This window comes from Protopterus annectens, chromosome 7.part0, assembly GCF_019279795.1.
Source record: "Protopterus annectens isolate FY-2018-M chromosome 7.part0, PAN1.0, whole genome shotgun sequence".
NCBI lineage: Eukaryota > Metazoa > Chordata > Ceratodontiformes > Protopteridae > Protopterus > Protopterus annectens.
Genome location: NC_056739.1, coordinates 1,074,351,351 through 1,074,366,210, shown reverse-complemented (window position 1 = coordinate 1,074,366,210; position 14,860 = coordinate 1,074,351,351). Strand labels below are relative to the sequence as shown.

Here is a 14,860-nt window from a genome sequence, read left to right as displayed (position 1 = left end):
TGGTGACCCCTAACCAGGAAAAGCCGAAAAGACAAACAACAACAACAACATTAGTCATAGGAGACTCCATTGTGAGACATACAGATGTGCCCCTCACCAGGCTGGATAAGGAGAAAGTCACGGTTAGTTGCCTGTCAGGGGCCAGAATTTGCCATATCATATACGCACGCAAGTCTCTCAACAACAAATACTGTTATGACTTTGTCATAGTCCATGTTGGCGTGAATGACTTGAGATGTACCTGCCTGGACTATATGAAGAGAGACATGATTGAACTCACTGAATACGTGTCCCAGGCAGGTATGTCCCTAACCTTAAGCAGCATTCTACAGTCACCCAGAATGATGCCTCAATACAAACAGAAAATCATTGACTTCACCAATTGACTTAGTTTCTGGTGCCATTCCAGGGGGATCCAGTAACTGACAGCCTGGGAAGATATGATCAACAGACCATGATGCTTTGCCATAGATGGCCTGCATCTGTCTCACCTGGGCTTTAGGCTTCTGGCAAAGGTTATTACCTCCCCCATAGTGTCTTTTTTAGGAAAAGTGATGAAGTTAAAACTACCAACATAAAAATTTCAACTAAACACAGATTAAAGGTCATGCTGCTAAACACTAGGAGTCTAAACATGAAATTGCACTCATTGCAAGCATTCTTAACCCTGGAAAATGCTGACATCTGAGCAGTCACGAAAACTGGCTTAAAGCTGCGGTGAGCACCCCAGCCTTACCAGGTTACTCATTATATCATACAATCAGACAGCAAACTGTGGGCAGTAAAGTCAAAGGAGGTGGAGTTTCAATATATATTAAAGACATTCACACTTCCAGGCTGGTCAAACAGTATGACGCACAGGAGACACTCCAGGTGCAGTTAACTATTGACAAGACCCCTGTACAAATTATGGCTGTCTACTGGCCCCCAAATCTGACTCACAATGCCCAATCTGCCTATCTAAACCTCTTAGAATCTATCAAGATTCAGCCCTTTACCCTGATTCTGGGTGACTTTAACTACCCAAACATAGAGTGGAAGAGTTACTCATGCCAAAACACAAATGCACAGAGATTCCTCAATTTTGTCAATGCAAATGCCTTGGAACAGTTAGTGATACCCTCACAAGAGGTGATAATATCTTGGACTTGGTATTAACCAACATGAGTAACCACTGCAGCATCCCTGTAGTATCATCCTCCCTGGTAAGATCCGACCATAAAGCGGTCACTTTTGAAGTCACCATCTCCCCTGAACCCCCTCTAGTTAGGGTCAAACAAAAAAACTTCTCCAAAGCTGATTACAGCCTCCTGAGGGATGGTATAAATAGCTTCACAACCCCCTCCCCCTCTCTAGAAACTGGCACCAGTATGCAAAACTACACCATAGCAGTATACAAGCATGGAATAACTAATACCTGGCAGGACTAAATCATCCTCTGCAAGTAAGAGTATGCCTGTCTGGTGGACTTCTGCAATAAATAAACTCTATAACAAAAAATTGCTGTCCAGGATCAAGAAGGAGCAGGTGCCCAACTGGAAGCAATCTCTCCTTAGCCTGAATTTGCAAATAAGAGCCCTAACGAAATCCTCCAAAGCAAACATTGAGTCCAAATTGGCCACATCTACTAGAGACAATCATAAGGCCTTCACATATGTCCTCAGTCTCAAAGGAAGCACCGGATCTGTTCAGAACTAGTGGTCAAGGACACCACATATACCAATGCCATAGATATAGCAAACTTGCTGGCTGACAGATTCAGTGAAAACTTCACCCCTCTGTCCCCCTCATCAGTAAATCAGGACATCCACAGTACCTGCCCCCTTCCTCTTATATCTAGGGAACAGGTCATTATTGTTCTCTCAAAGTCAAAAATACAGCCTCCATCATAACTGATAACATCCCAGGCTGCATTCTACATGAACTTAGGCAGGAACTTGCAGCACCATTAGGCACCCTATTCAACCAAAGCCTGAGTACCGGCTTTATCCCAGCTGAGTGGAGGACAGCCACTGTCATCCCTTTGCACAAAGATGGAGCATCCACCAATTCGAGAAATTATAGACTCATCATCCTAACTAGCCTGAACTGCAAGGCCATGGAATGGATTATCATGGACCTCATAAACAAGGACATTGGCAACCTGCAAATACTTGATCCCACACAGTTTGGCTTCATCAAGGGGAGGTCATGTCTGTTAAATTTGGTCGACTTCTTTGAGACAGTCACCAAAGCCATGGATGAGGGGATGACAGTGCACACTGCCTACCTTGACCCGGCCAAAGCCTTTGTCACTATTCCCTACTCAGGCATAATAGATAAACTCTCTCAGCTAGGCATCAATCTGTATGTTACCAGATGGGTAGCTAACTTGCTCACTGATCGAACCCACCTAGTCAAAATAAGCGAAGCCACCTCAAGCAGTTGACCAGTAATGAGCAGTGTTCCCTGGGGTTCAATCTTGAGGCCTCTGTTATTTGGGATGTACTTTTCTGAGGTGCAGGCCAAAACCAGTGGGCTATGGCAGATGACTGCAAGCTGGGGGCTGTTATCAATTCCTCTAGTGATGTGGGCATCCTCAAAGAGGGTCTCACCGAAGCAAATGACTGGTGCCAGAAACATGGCCTCAAGCTGAATACCAAAAATGCATCATCATCCCATTTGGGGAGAGTGACGTCCCCACAAATTATAACATTAATAACTTCCTAAGCATGCAATCAGTCATGAGGTATTTGGGCACCCAGATTGATAGCAACCTAAATTTTGACCACCATGTTGCTTCCGTTGTAAGGAAAACTTTCTACATGGCCCACCTCATAATTAAGGGTATCTCATCCAGGGACAAGGAGGTCATAATCCTTGCATTCTTTCCTTATAAGCCCCATTATTGAGTACAATGTCCTGTTCGGCATGTACCTCACAAAGCACATGCAGCAGCAGGAGACACCACAGAGGTTCCTCACCAGGAGAATCCAGGGCCTCAAAAATCTACCCTGCACAGTTAGGCTAAAGGCCCTATCTCTCTACTCAGTTTCATACAGACTCCTCAGAGGTGAACTCTGTCTGCCATACAAGGCGATCTCGTACCGCGCCTTGATGGGACTGCTGCATATCCACAAGTCAAGCTCCACTTGGCTAACCCACACACGTGGTCTCAACCTGGTCTGTGACATCAATACGACTTGTTGGCAGGTCAGATTTGTGTTCCAGAGAATTCCCCATTTGTGGAATAGACTCCTTCTACATGTCAAGCAGAGTGCATCATTATCCCCTTTAAGAGCAACCTGGATAATTGGATGGGAAACAGAAAATACATCCCTGGGATTCCACCAGTGTCCCTGCTGGACAGGGGCATCGGGTGCTGACTTGTCTAAACATGGGCTAAACTCTTGGCTAGGATTATAAGGGCCTCAGGGCCAACAGCCTAGTAAGTTCCTGTGATCCTATGATTTTCTTCACATCCTTTTGTTAACCATATAGCAAGCAAAATGTAGAAAAGAGTAAGGGAATTTCCTAAGGTATGTAAAATGAAAGGAATGAATTAATAGTAAAAGTCATTGTGTATATTACAGCAGAAGGGCAAATGAGTTATTTGTATGCAGAGTTTGTGTTGAGGATACATACAAAGTGAATAGTATATAAGATAAAAATACAGAAAATGAGCTGGAACTGTATAAATATCACATGGGGCTATCCCCTAAAACTAAGCCACTAGACCACTGGAACAATGCTGGTAAAAAATAAAGTAAAGCATAGAATGCTTACCTGTTCTTCCTTGCTACAGCCCGGCAACCTGATGTCAGTTAAGAAGATGCTGAAAGAAAAGCGGTGTAGAGAAAATACTGCAATACTTAAAGAGCAAGATGGCTGCCTTCTCTAACAAGAGAAAGAGAGGAAGAGTACAGATAAGGTCCATGGAAAAGCAACACAAAGAGTGGTTGAGAAACAGTGCAATGAAGCCAGATTTTTTGTTACTTGTACTGAGACGGAAAGCTTCTGACAAAAAATTTGGAGACTTTTTGTAATGAATATGTGCCAAAGAGACAGTATCAAATGCAGGCAATGTTGTCAAGATTCTTTCAAAAAAAGAGATAGAAAAATGTCCAGAGAGATATCTGAAAAGATGACCCAAGAGACTTTTCCAAGATCAACAGCAGGAGAGCGAAAGATTGGTCATCAGAGTCCAGGACATCCTATAGACATTCTCACGGGGACTTATATTTAGCAGTTTCTATTACATCGACATTTGAAGTGCAGATCACAGACTTCCTGAAATAGTCCAAGTATGGAATATTGTTCAGAAAGCCAGCAAGGTACTCAGAGAGTATCAAAAATCAGAGTGCTTATTGAATTGCATTGTGATAATGTGCTATTTTACCAATAAAGTGTTTTGATTTTAGCATATAAAACATTGAAGCACCAACTGAAGCATATTAGAGTATTGAAATGTCCTTGCCTTTTGAGAAAACATATAGCGTACTGATATGTGTTCTACTGAAACAATGCTCGGAAATGCAGTTTAGAATGCACAAACATGCTTTGTTATTAAATACCTATATTTATAATTTGTCTCAAAAGTAAATAAAGTAGGTACTTTTAAATCTTGAAACAAGGGAATGCAATGCAAATATGTTTAAGATGTTTAGTGCCTGACATCTGCAACAGAGTTCAAAAAGTATGCCATATGGTCTGGTATCCAATAATAATTGTACAATCTGAAATGTATGCTGATTACGTTAGCTACATGCAGTTGGTGTCTGCTACTTTATTTTACCTCCCTGATGTTTCAAGTTTTAGGCAGGCAATGGCTCCCTGGCATAGTCTGTAGTGTGTCTCTAACATTGTTCTAAGTACACACTGAATCTCAGGTGTAATACATAACAGGTCTCTTCTGTACTGTACAGTAAATTCTGAGTATAGTGCACACTGGATCCCTATTGTAGTGCACTGCAGACCCCCAGTGCAGTGCATAGAAGGACCATATTATGCTTGTTCATTGGGTTCTTAGTATACTGACAGTGGGTCCCTAGTATAGTGCATAGTTATTAATCAGTATAGTGCATAGCAGGCTCTAGTACTCTGCAGAGTGAGTCTGTTGTACAGTGCACAATATGCTCTTAGTATACCAAGTGCTGAGTTTCAAATATAGTGCTCAAGTCTCTGCTGTACTGCACAGTGTGTCATAGTGTTGAGCACAGCATGTCAGTAATGTAGTACACAGTAGATTCCTAGGATACCGTACAATGGGTCTTGAGTATAGTACACAGCAGGTCTCTTTTGTATTGCACAGTGGGCCCCTGATCTAGGGTGTATTGTTTTCGTTGGTATAGTACACACAGATCTCTGGGTTAGTATGCAGTATGTTCCCATGACTGCACAGAGTGGGCCCTTAGTTAAAATGTACAGTGGGGCTCCAGTGCAGTGCACAGTAAATCCATAGTATGGTGTGCAGTGATGTCTAGTGTAGTGTACATCAGGTCTCTAACACAGTGCACTGTTGGTGTCTAGTACAGTGCATAGAGGGATTCATCTACAGCATATATCAAGTCAATAACATTTTGCAAAGTGGATCCCTTGTATAGTATGCAGTGGGACCATAGCACTATGTACATTACATCTGTAGCATATGGCACAGTGAGTCCAATATACTACACAGCAGGTCTCTTGTTTAATGTAAAGTGGGCCCTTTGTGCTGTGCATACTGGTCTATTAATCTACTGAAGAGCAGGTGTCTAGTATAGTGTTCAGTCAGACCTCAGTGTAGTGCACAGTGGTCTGCTAATATACTGCAGTACACAGCCACGCCTTAGTGCAGTGCACAATAAATACCTAATACTGTCCTCATCTGACCACCAGCATGCCATATAGTGGACTCAGAGTATAGTGCATGGTGACAGGTTTCTATTATTATGCACAGTTAGACCTTTGCGGTACACAGTGGATCTCTATTACTGTAGTGGGCCCATGGTATAGTGCATCATAACAGGTGTCTAGTATAGTGCCCAACAGGACCCTAATATAATGGATGTCACTTCCCTAATATAGTACACACTGGATCACCATTGTATGCACAGAAAGGCCCTAGTATCATGCACATAGTATCTTTTGTATAGTGCACAGTGGATATCTTATAACAGAGGTGAAGCGAGACATTTCAGATTGTACGCCAAGCCCCTCTGCCCGTATCCATAAAACAACTTAAAGATGCACGGTACATGCATTGATATTATTGTACCAGAATTCTATAACTGGGTAACTAGTAGCATAATAGCCATATATCACTATGATTACAGTTGCCATTTTTACTAGCTTATTTATACCTTTTTCTGTCATTTCTGTACCACACTTCCATACTCGTAACTTATCTGATACTATAAACTTTATGTATCTGTGGTTTTATACCAAGCATTAAAGAAATATCAATATATGCCTTGTGAATGAATTTGAAGGAGGCACAATGGTGTAGCGGTAAATGTTTCCACCTCATATAACATGTTTCTCTGGTTTGGTACTATGATACCTTCTGTGTGGACTTTGCATGTTCCCACTGTGTACATGTGAATTTTTGCTGGTTGATCCAATTTTCTCCAACATCCAAAGACATGCCTTTAGGTAAATCAGTGACCCATCAAATTGCCTATAGATGTATGTGTGTCCTGTGAGGGACTGACACCTTCTCAACTTCTCAAGGACTGATTGACTCCCATATGCTCAATCTTTGCAGAATTAGGGATCAGCTCTTTTGTAGCCCTGAATAAGATAAAGTGGGTATCAGGAAATGAATGAATGAATGAATTAATTAATTAATTTACACATTGTTTATGCTGATAAATAAGATAACAATGTTTTATTGATTATTTCATTATTGCTAACCAGATAAATCCCACAACTATGAAGGCTTCCTCACTGGGACACTTCAAGAAGAAAAAGTTCCTCAGTACAAAAAACAAGGGGAGATTTATTTATAAAAGTATTCTCAGCTAGAGCATCTTCTGCGTGGAGACATGCGTGAATGGGCGTACCTTCGTTGAAGGTTGTGCATCAGGCCTGGTAAGCCAGTACGTAAAAATCAACTGCCAATCATTAGCGGACCGGAGTTCTGCTGTGGCGACCCCTAACCGGGAAAAAGCCGAAAGACACAAACAAACAAACAAACAAATCATATGTACTGAAATTCCCATACCAGAGGTTGCTACATTGGTAGCCATTAATATAACAATCCTACACTACAGTGGGTTAGTTGCCTTCTTAATTAGCTCACTTATAAATTTTTATTTAACGTCTATATTATATTTCCATACATGTAATTTGTGTGACAGGTGTTTTGTGGATCTGGAAAGAGACCATAATACTCAAAGAAAATCCTTACAGATGCAGGCAGAATATGCAAACTACATAAATAATGCACCCAGAAACCAGGATGAAAAACATGGCTCTGGGCCAGACTGGTAGCATAGAGAGATAAAGCCTTGACTACTGGCAAAGTGAACTAGGTTTGATTAGCTGCTTCGGTGTTTGCTGGCATGACAGGAGAGGATGGGCATGGACATTCTGAGGGGGATAGGGCAGAGTCCTGACCAGTTTTACACCTCTATTCCTGGGCATGATCCCTGCTTGAGGACAGGGGCAAAGTCAATGGGCAGGGGCTGGTGTGGGGATGGATATGGGTGTGGCTACCCAAGCCAATGTCAGTCACATGCAGGGGAACATGTATCATGCTGTTAGATGGACATTGATAATCAGTACAATGCAGTAGGTTTCCATAACACCACCCAAAAAGGAGGAAGCTAGAACCATCCATACAAAATGGTCTCATAGCTAGGATACTGGCTAGAGAATTTTTTTTATTTATTTTATTTATTTTTTTTATTTTACATTTGTTGACCGGGCTAGTCTAGCTGGATATATATCCGTTTACAGTAGAGGCCCGGGGAGAAAAGCTCCAGTACAGTTAAAAATTACAGTGATGAATATGAATAAAGCAAAAAAAATTACTGTGATAAATATGACTAAAGCAAACATTTTTCTACATAGATTTCTAAAAGGTACAAGAGAGGTAAGGCAATAACATTTCAGTAACTTATCATTCTTACATTACAAGAGGGGACAACAAACAAATTTCAAATGTACAAGTCTAGTTCCACTAGTAACATAGTAGGCTGTAAAACACTAAGGATAGAGTAATTTAAGGCATTACTTATGATTATATCTCATCTCCAGAAGGCATCAGGTAGGGGCTTAGAGAGGACAAAAATTAGTTGTATTTAGACTATGTTTCAGTGGGATTGGTACAGGGACATAGCCAATGTGAAATAAGATGTTCTTTGATTTGTTTTTGAATAAAGAGGTAGACCCCAGACTAGTTATATTCTGGGGAGTTGATTCCATATTTTCAATGGAATTAGCAAATAAAGCATCCCCAGCTTTATTGTATGATTTAGTTATGGATACTAGGAACTTATTTGCAGAGAAGTGTGGTTAGGTTCTTATATGGAGAAATGAGGTATGCAAGGCTGGGAGTATTTTCGGAAATAGAGAGCCTTATGAATGATGAGTAATTGTTGATACAATAGGTGATTATTTAGTTCTAGCCAGTTTAGTTGTTTAAGGTTGTGACAATGGTGAGTTCTAAGGGTGTAGCATTAATGAATCTAGCTATACTGTTATAACAGGTAGAGAGCTTGTTAATGTTATTTTTAGAAAGTATGGTAAATATAGCTGAAGCATAAAAGGTGGAGAGAAGGTGGGTTTGTGCAATAGTTTTCCTGGCTACTGGGTTCAGGAAGGCTTTAATTCTATAGAGTGACCCAAGTTTTTTATTAACAGCTTTAATAGAAGTGTTTATTTGTTCCTCAAAGTTCAGTTGGTTATCAATGGTTACACCTAGTAGTCAGTGGTTTTCAGGGTTTATACAGGTAGCATTATTAGAGGAGATGGTAAAGAAAGGTGTAGGAGATTTATTTGTAGGAGTAAAGAGCAGTAGCTTTGTTTTTGGGGTTAAGGAGGAGGCAGTGCTGCATAAACCATATTTCAACATTATGGAAGGTTGTTTGGGTGATGGACTGAAGAGAGGGAATGTCTGTATCTGAGCAGATCAGAGTGGAGTCATCTGCATATTGGATGCAGGTCGCTTGTGGCACATTCAGATAAAGATCATTGATAAATAATGAGAAAAGAAGGGGTCCAAGGATAGAGCCTTGTGGAACCCCAATATTTACATGGAGTAAGGATGATAGGTTGTTTTCCCAAAGTACTGCTTGTTGCCTGTTTTCGAGATAGCTTCTAAACCACTGTAAGGAATGTGAGCTTAGAGGGAGGTTGTTAAGTTTTTCAAGAAGTATGTTATGGTTAACCATATCAAAGGCTTTTGATAGGTCTATAAATAGTGCAGCAGAGAAATGGTTATTATTAACTACTTGAAGGCTGCCTTTAGCACAGTTCCTGCCCTGGAGATCAGAGGGAGAGGTTCGTCACTTCTAAGGAATGAATGGACTCCAATCTGATGGGTGGTGGCTCACGACCTGCATGCAGGAGGGATAGGGAAACACCTAGAAAAAAAGAGATTCTGGAGCTGAGAGGCAGCACAGCGAACACTGTGTTGCCTATATGTGCTTGATGCAGGGATATTTAATGCTCTTGAGCCAAATAAGTGATACCACCCTATAATGAATGCGTACAAAACAGTCTGCTCTTCTCTTCATGAAAGTTACTAATAGAATGCATGTTGTGTCTCTACAGTCGATCATGAAAGGCCTACAGAGATGTGGGTAGTATATGTCTGGGCTGAGACTGACATAGTTCCATTTGGATCAGTGTTCTAACCCAGTTATCAAACTGAATAAATAAATAAAATAAATAGCATTGCAGTCATGATATACAGTCAACCTCTAGGCTGGTTTAAAACCTTTTGGACTTGTGTATTGGGGTGTAGGGTGTCACAACCTGTGAAAAGTACAACATATGATAATACCATTACATTTTATTCTGTGGTACTGTCATTTGTCCACCAAAAGCTATTCAGAATTTATTTATATGACAAAACACATTTTGTATAAGGGCTACTCACCACATGTATCCATTACCCTTGCAGCCCATTAGTAACAGCTAATTAAGTGACAAAATGTGACACAAACAGCATTAGAGACCTGTTGGTATTAGATTTAGTAAAATTATGCACTTGTCAGGAAACGCCCTAAAAGATCACTTGATAGACCTGAGGAATTCCTCTGCAGCTATGGCTCATATACCTTTATTGAACGTTTGGAACATTTTATGCCCGGATTTATTTGCCAGCACCATGCCTGGCCTCAGAAATATGGCATACAAATATAGAATTATTTCACTAGATGCTTTTTTCCCTATTGCCATGCCCATCATCAAAACTCTGTCAAATGAATTTGAGCCCAGTAGGTCCCTTAGCAGTAAGAACATTCTCATGGTGTGGAATCCCCCCAGATCCACTAGCATGAGCTGTTTGGAGGGATCATTGCCCTCACAGATTTCAGGACATTTGTGCTCAGCTGACCAGCATCCTGGCAAGTGAGGGTGTTTTATATTTATGGCTCTAAATCCTCCTCTTGATGGTGATGTGGGCCTTTGTGTCTTCACAAGGAGGACCACCTATGCCCCACTATCTGTGCATGCGTACACCTTCATGCCCCACTATCTGTGCATGCATACACCTTCATATGCACAGGAAAAGCTTACCATTACCAACTTGGGTGGCCATGCCCTAATTCTTCCCTAACTGCCCCTAATCCATATCCACCCCTGCCCACCTACATGTTTTAAGCAGTGAGTGGCTGGCCAGGAACCATTACCATCCTCTCTAGGATGGGCATGCTCATCCACCCAGTCTGTGCATCAAGCACCTGAGCTGCTTTTCAAACTCAGTTCATTTGGGCCATAGTCAGTGGTTTATCCCTCTATGCCACTAATGCAGGCTAACACAGACATACATAATGCTTAACCATGTTGCAGACAGTCTGGCCTTAGCTGTCCAAGTGACTGAAAGTGTTTAGCAGGTCACTACCTTTGGTAGGGATTAAGGAAGGCCACAGCAATAAAATACCTCACTGTGGGGACCAGACGAAGTTTGGGTCACCTGCTTTTTGCCCTGTAGTGCAGTCATTTTGCAAAGATACACTACCAAGTTTCTCACCTTGGAGGCACTACATGTGCAGCCCTTGGGAGAACAGGGCCATAGCTCAGCTACTGCTGTCTTGTGATAGTACAAATGGAGGTCTTAATGCAAGAGTATCACCTTAAAAGCAGAACATATGCAACTCTGAAATAGTAGGGCCTTAGATCAGATACATTTGTCCTGCCACAATACAAAGAGATATCTAAGTCACATCTAACTACAGATGAATGAACGAAGAGGGGGTGGCCCAAGGTAGGGACAATCCTAGGATCATAGGTTGGTGTAACAGTGACAGAAATACATAAGTAAAAATAATAACATTATCAAAACTTAAGTGTAGATAATGTCTCTTTTGAGCTGCATCAGAAGTTGCCTGAAGTTCATGTATTTACACAGGATAGCATAACTAAGGTGATAAGTCTTGCTGCAGTGAATTTTGTTCTGCTTAGGAGAGGATGCTGACTTCTTGCTTTCTGCATTTCCATGTTGTACTTATTTTTCTGTGTTTTCTCTTTTTCTTTACTTTCCCTGTAGGCATCATCTGCATGAACCGCAAAGAGGAGATCCTGAAGCTCGTGGACTGTGATCCAATGATTATGAAGGATGGAAAGTGGGTGGTCCAGAAGTACATAGAACGACCTCTACTCATCTATGGAACCAAGTTTGACATAAGGCAATGGTTCCTTGTTACTGACTGGAATCCTTTAACCATATGGTTCTACCTTGACTGTTACCTGCGCTTTTCTACGCAACCATATTCTTTACACAACCTTGACCTGTAAGTGTCGCTGATATTGCATCTAGCCCTGCTAGATTAGTTCCACTGCTGGAGTGGGCTATTAATTCAATTTGTAGAAGGGGTTGTTAACTGAACTTCTCGCTGCCTTCATTTAATAACTATATTTGCATCTAGCCCTTGAGTTACTGTTAGGGACATTAGAATATGCCTGGTTCCTTATCTACAAAGATCTGGACTTAACTCTTGGTATTCCATATGGTTTAAGTGTTCCTTTTCTAAAAATAAAGCCCCTGTCTGCCAAAAGTAAACAAATTGCTATACCATTGTCATGTGATTGATGATCATAGGGGAAAAAGTTTCCAAATTAAGTGCACAGGATCTGGGTTTGGCCCATGCCTCTCAACTGTCAATATTGTTGCAGAATGTCCATATTTTTGAGTCATATTTTTCATAGGTTCATAGGTGTGTACTAGACTAATGGCCCTTGGGCCTTTACAAGCCTAGCCATAGGATTACCCTGGCATAGTGCCACCTGACCTTAGTTCCCAGTGCCTTTGTCGAGTAGAGCCACTGGAGTTATCCCCAGGGTGAATTTTCTGTTTTCCATTCACTCATCAAGATTTCTCTTGAAGAGGGTTAGCGAGGTGCTCTGCTTGACATGTATGGAAAGTCTGTTCCATAGCATGGGCAGTCTCTGGGTTATGAAACTGTTCCTCCAGCGTCTTCTGTTAATTGTGGTAATGAGGTTGAAGTCTCTGGAGCATGTGGTGCGGAGGGATTAGGATTTCTTTAGATGTAGCATTTCTAAAAGAGCTGGGTCAGACATGACTTTGTAAGTCAAGCAGAGATCAACTCTAGGTAGGTGATATGAGACAGAGAATAGCTGGAGTTTTTTGAGTCTGTTCATATAGGACAAGTGTTTAAGGCCTAGGATCCTTTTTGTGAGGTACTTTTGCGGTCTCTCCAGTTATTGCAAGTGTCTAGTGAGGTACATGCCAAATGGGGCATTGTACTCGATGACTGGCCTAATGGGGGAAGAGTAGAGGGAGACAATGACCTCTTTCTTCCTGGATGCAAAACCCTTAGTACTGAGATGTTCCACATAGAAGGACTTTCTGACCACAGTGGCAATGTGGTGATCAAAAGAGAGGTTGCTGTCAACCTGTGTTCCCAGATCTCTTATAACGCCTTCTGTGTTCAGTGGACTACCATCAATGTGGTAATTCATGGGAAATGGGTTTTTCCCAAAGGGGATGACGACACATTTTTTGGCATTGAGTTTAAGGCCATGGTTCTGACACCAGTCGTTGGTCTCAGTGAGGCCATTCTGTAGGATGTCAACATCACTTGGGGAGTTAATAATAGCTCCCAACTTGCAATAGTCTGCGAACTTTGTCAGCCAGAGTCCCTTTGTGTTGGCCTGGACTTCAGAAAAGTAGATACCAAACAGGAGAGGACCTAGGACCGAACCCTGTGAGACTCCACTCATGACTAGTTGGCAGTCTGACTTGGAGTCAGCTACTTTCACACTGTGGGCTCTATCTATGAGCCAGTTTGCAAACCATCTAGTGATATAGGGGTTGATGCCAAGCTTAGTGAGTTTTTCTATGATTCCTGACTGGAGAATGGTATCAAAAGCCTTGGCCAGATCAAGGTAGGCTGTATGAAACACCTTGCCTTCATCCACAGCTCTGGTGACTGACTCAAAGAAGTCGACCAAGTTGAGCAGGCATGATCTACCCTTCACAAAACCAAACTGTGTGGGATCCAGAGTTTGGAGATTCCCTATATCCTTGTTTATTAGGTCCATGATGATGCGTTCCATAGCTTTGCATATCAGACTCGTCAGGCTAATGGGGCGATAGTTCCCAGGGTGTGTAGTTGCTCCTCTTTGTGGAGAGGGATGACTGTAGTAGTGTGCCATTCATTAGGGACAAAGCCTGAGATGAAGCTGTGACTGAACAAGGCACACAGGTGAGGTGCCACTTCACTCTGTAATTCATGTAGAACATAACCAGGGATATTGTTAGGTCCCATAGAAGCTGTATTCTTGGCCTTGGACAGTGCTGTTTCAATCTGTGCAGCAGTAATACTGGGTGCCTGGCAGTCTACTGAGATTGTGATTGGTCCTTTGGGGGGAGGGGTAAAGTTGGCACTGAATCTGTTGGCCAATATACTGACAATATCTTTTGGCTTGGTATAAGAGGTACCATTGTGCAGTAGCTCAGAGCAAATCTGGGTATTGCCATGGAGATTCTTTACATAACTATAGAAGGCCTTGTGGTTGTCTTTACTATCTGCTGCAATTCTGTTTTTATAGCTAGCTTTAGAGGATTTGATGAGGGATCTCAACTTTTTGTTGAGGCTGATAAGGGAGTTTTTCCAGTCTTGGGACTTCACCTTATTCCACATTAATTTCTTCCTTCTGTTGTAAAGTTTGTTTATAGCAGGGGGCCACCAGATTGGCTTCCTTTTTTGGAGAAGAGCATCTTGGTTCTATTAGTGAGATCCATGTATTTGTGTACGTGTTCGTACAGTGCATTGGTGTATGATTCTGTGGTCACACAACTATTCTCCATTTGCATGGGTGCCATGAAGTTAGCCACCTCTGTTTTTAGGAGCCTAAAGTTAGCTTTGGAGAAGTTTTTCATGATGATTACCTTTGCGGGGGGGGGGGGGTGGATTTCCGAGGTGATTAGTTTGTGGTCGGATATAACCAGGGAGGAGCTGACTATTGGTGTTGAGCAATGGTCACCTATGTTAGTAATGACCAGGCCAAGGATGTTGCTACCTCTAGTGGGGGTAAGAACAAGCTGGTCCAGGGCATTGGAATTAGTGAACTCCAGGAAACGTTGGGCAAGTATATTCATACATGAGTAGTTTACCCAGTTAATGGAGGGGTAGTTGAAGTCATCTAGTAAGAGAGTGTTAGGTTGGACCCTAATATTCTCCAGTGTGCTTAGGAAAGTGGAGTGCGA

The 14,860-nt window shown here is 41.9% G+C and overlaps 1 protein-coding gene across 1 annotated transcript in view; it reads left to right on the top strand.

Moving 5' to 3' along the window:
- LOC122806873 (tubulin monoglycylase TTLL3-like) overlaps positions 1–14,860 on the top strand; it is a 406,187-nt gene that overhangs the window by 340,690 nt on the left and 50,637 nt on the right. The window contains exon 12 of the mRNA XM_044077644.1: positions 11,678–11,921. Within this exon, the coding sequence (XP_043933579.1) occupies positions 11,678–11,921 (244 nt within the window). The remainder of the gene's footprint in view (positions 1–11,677; positions 11,922–14,860) is intronic.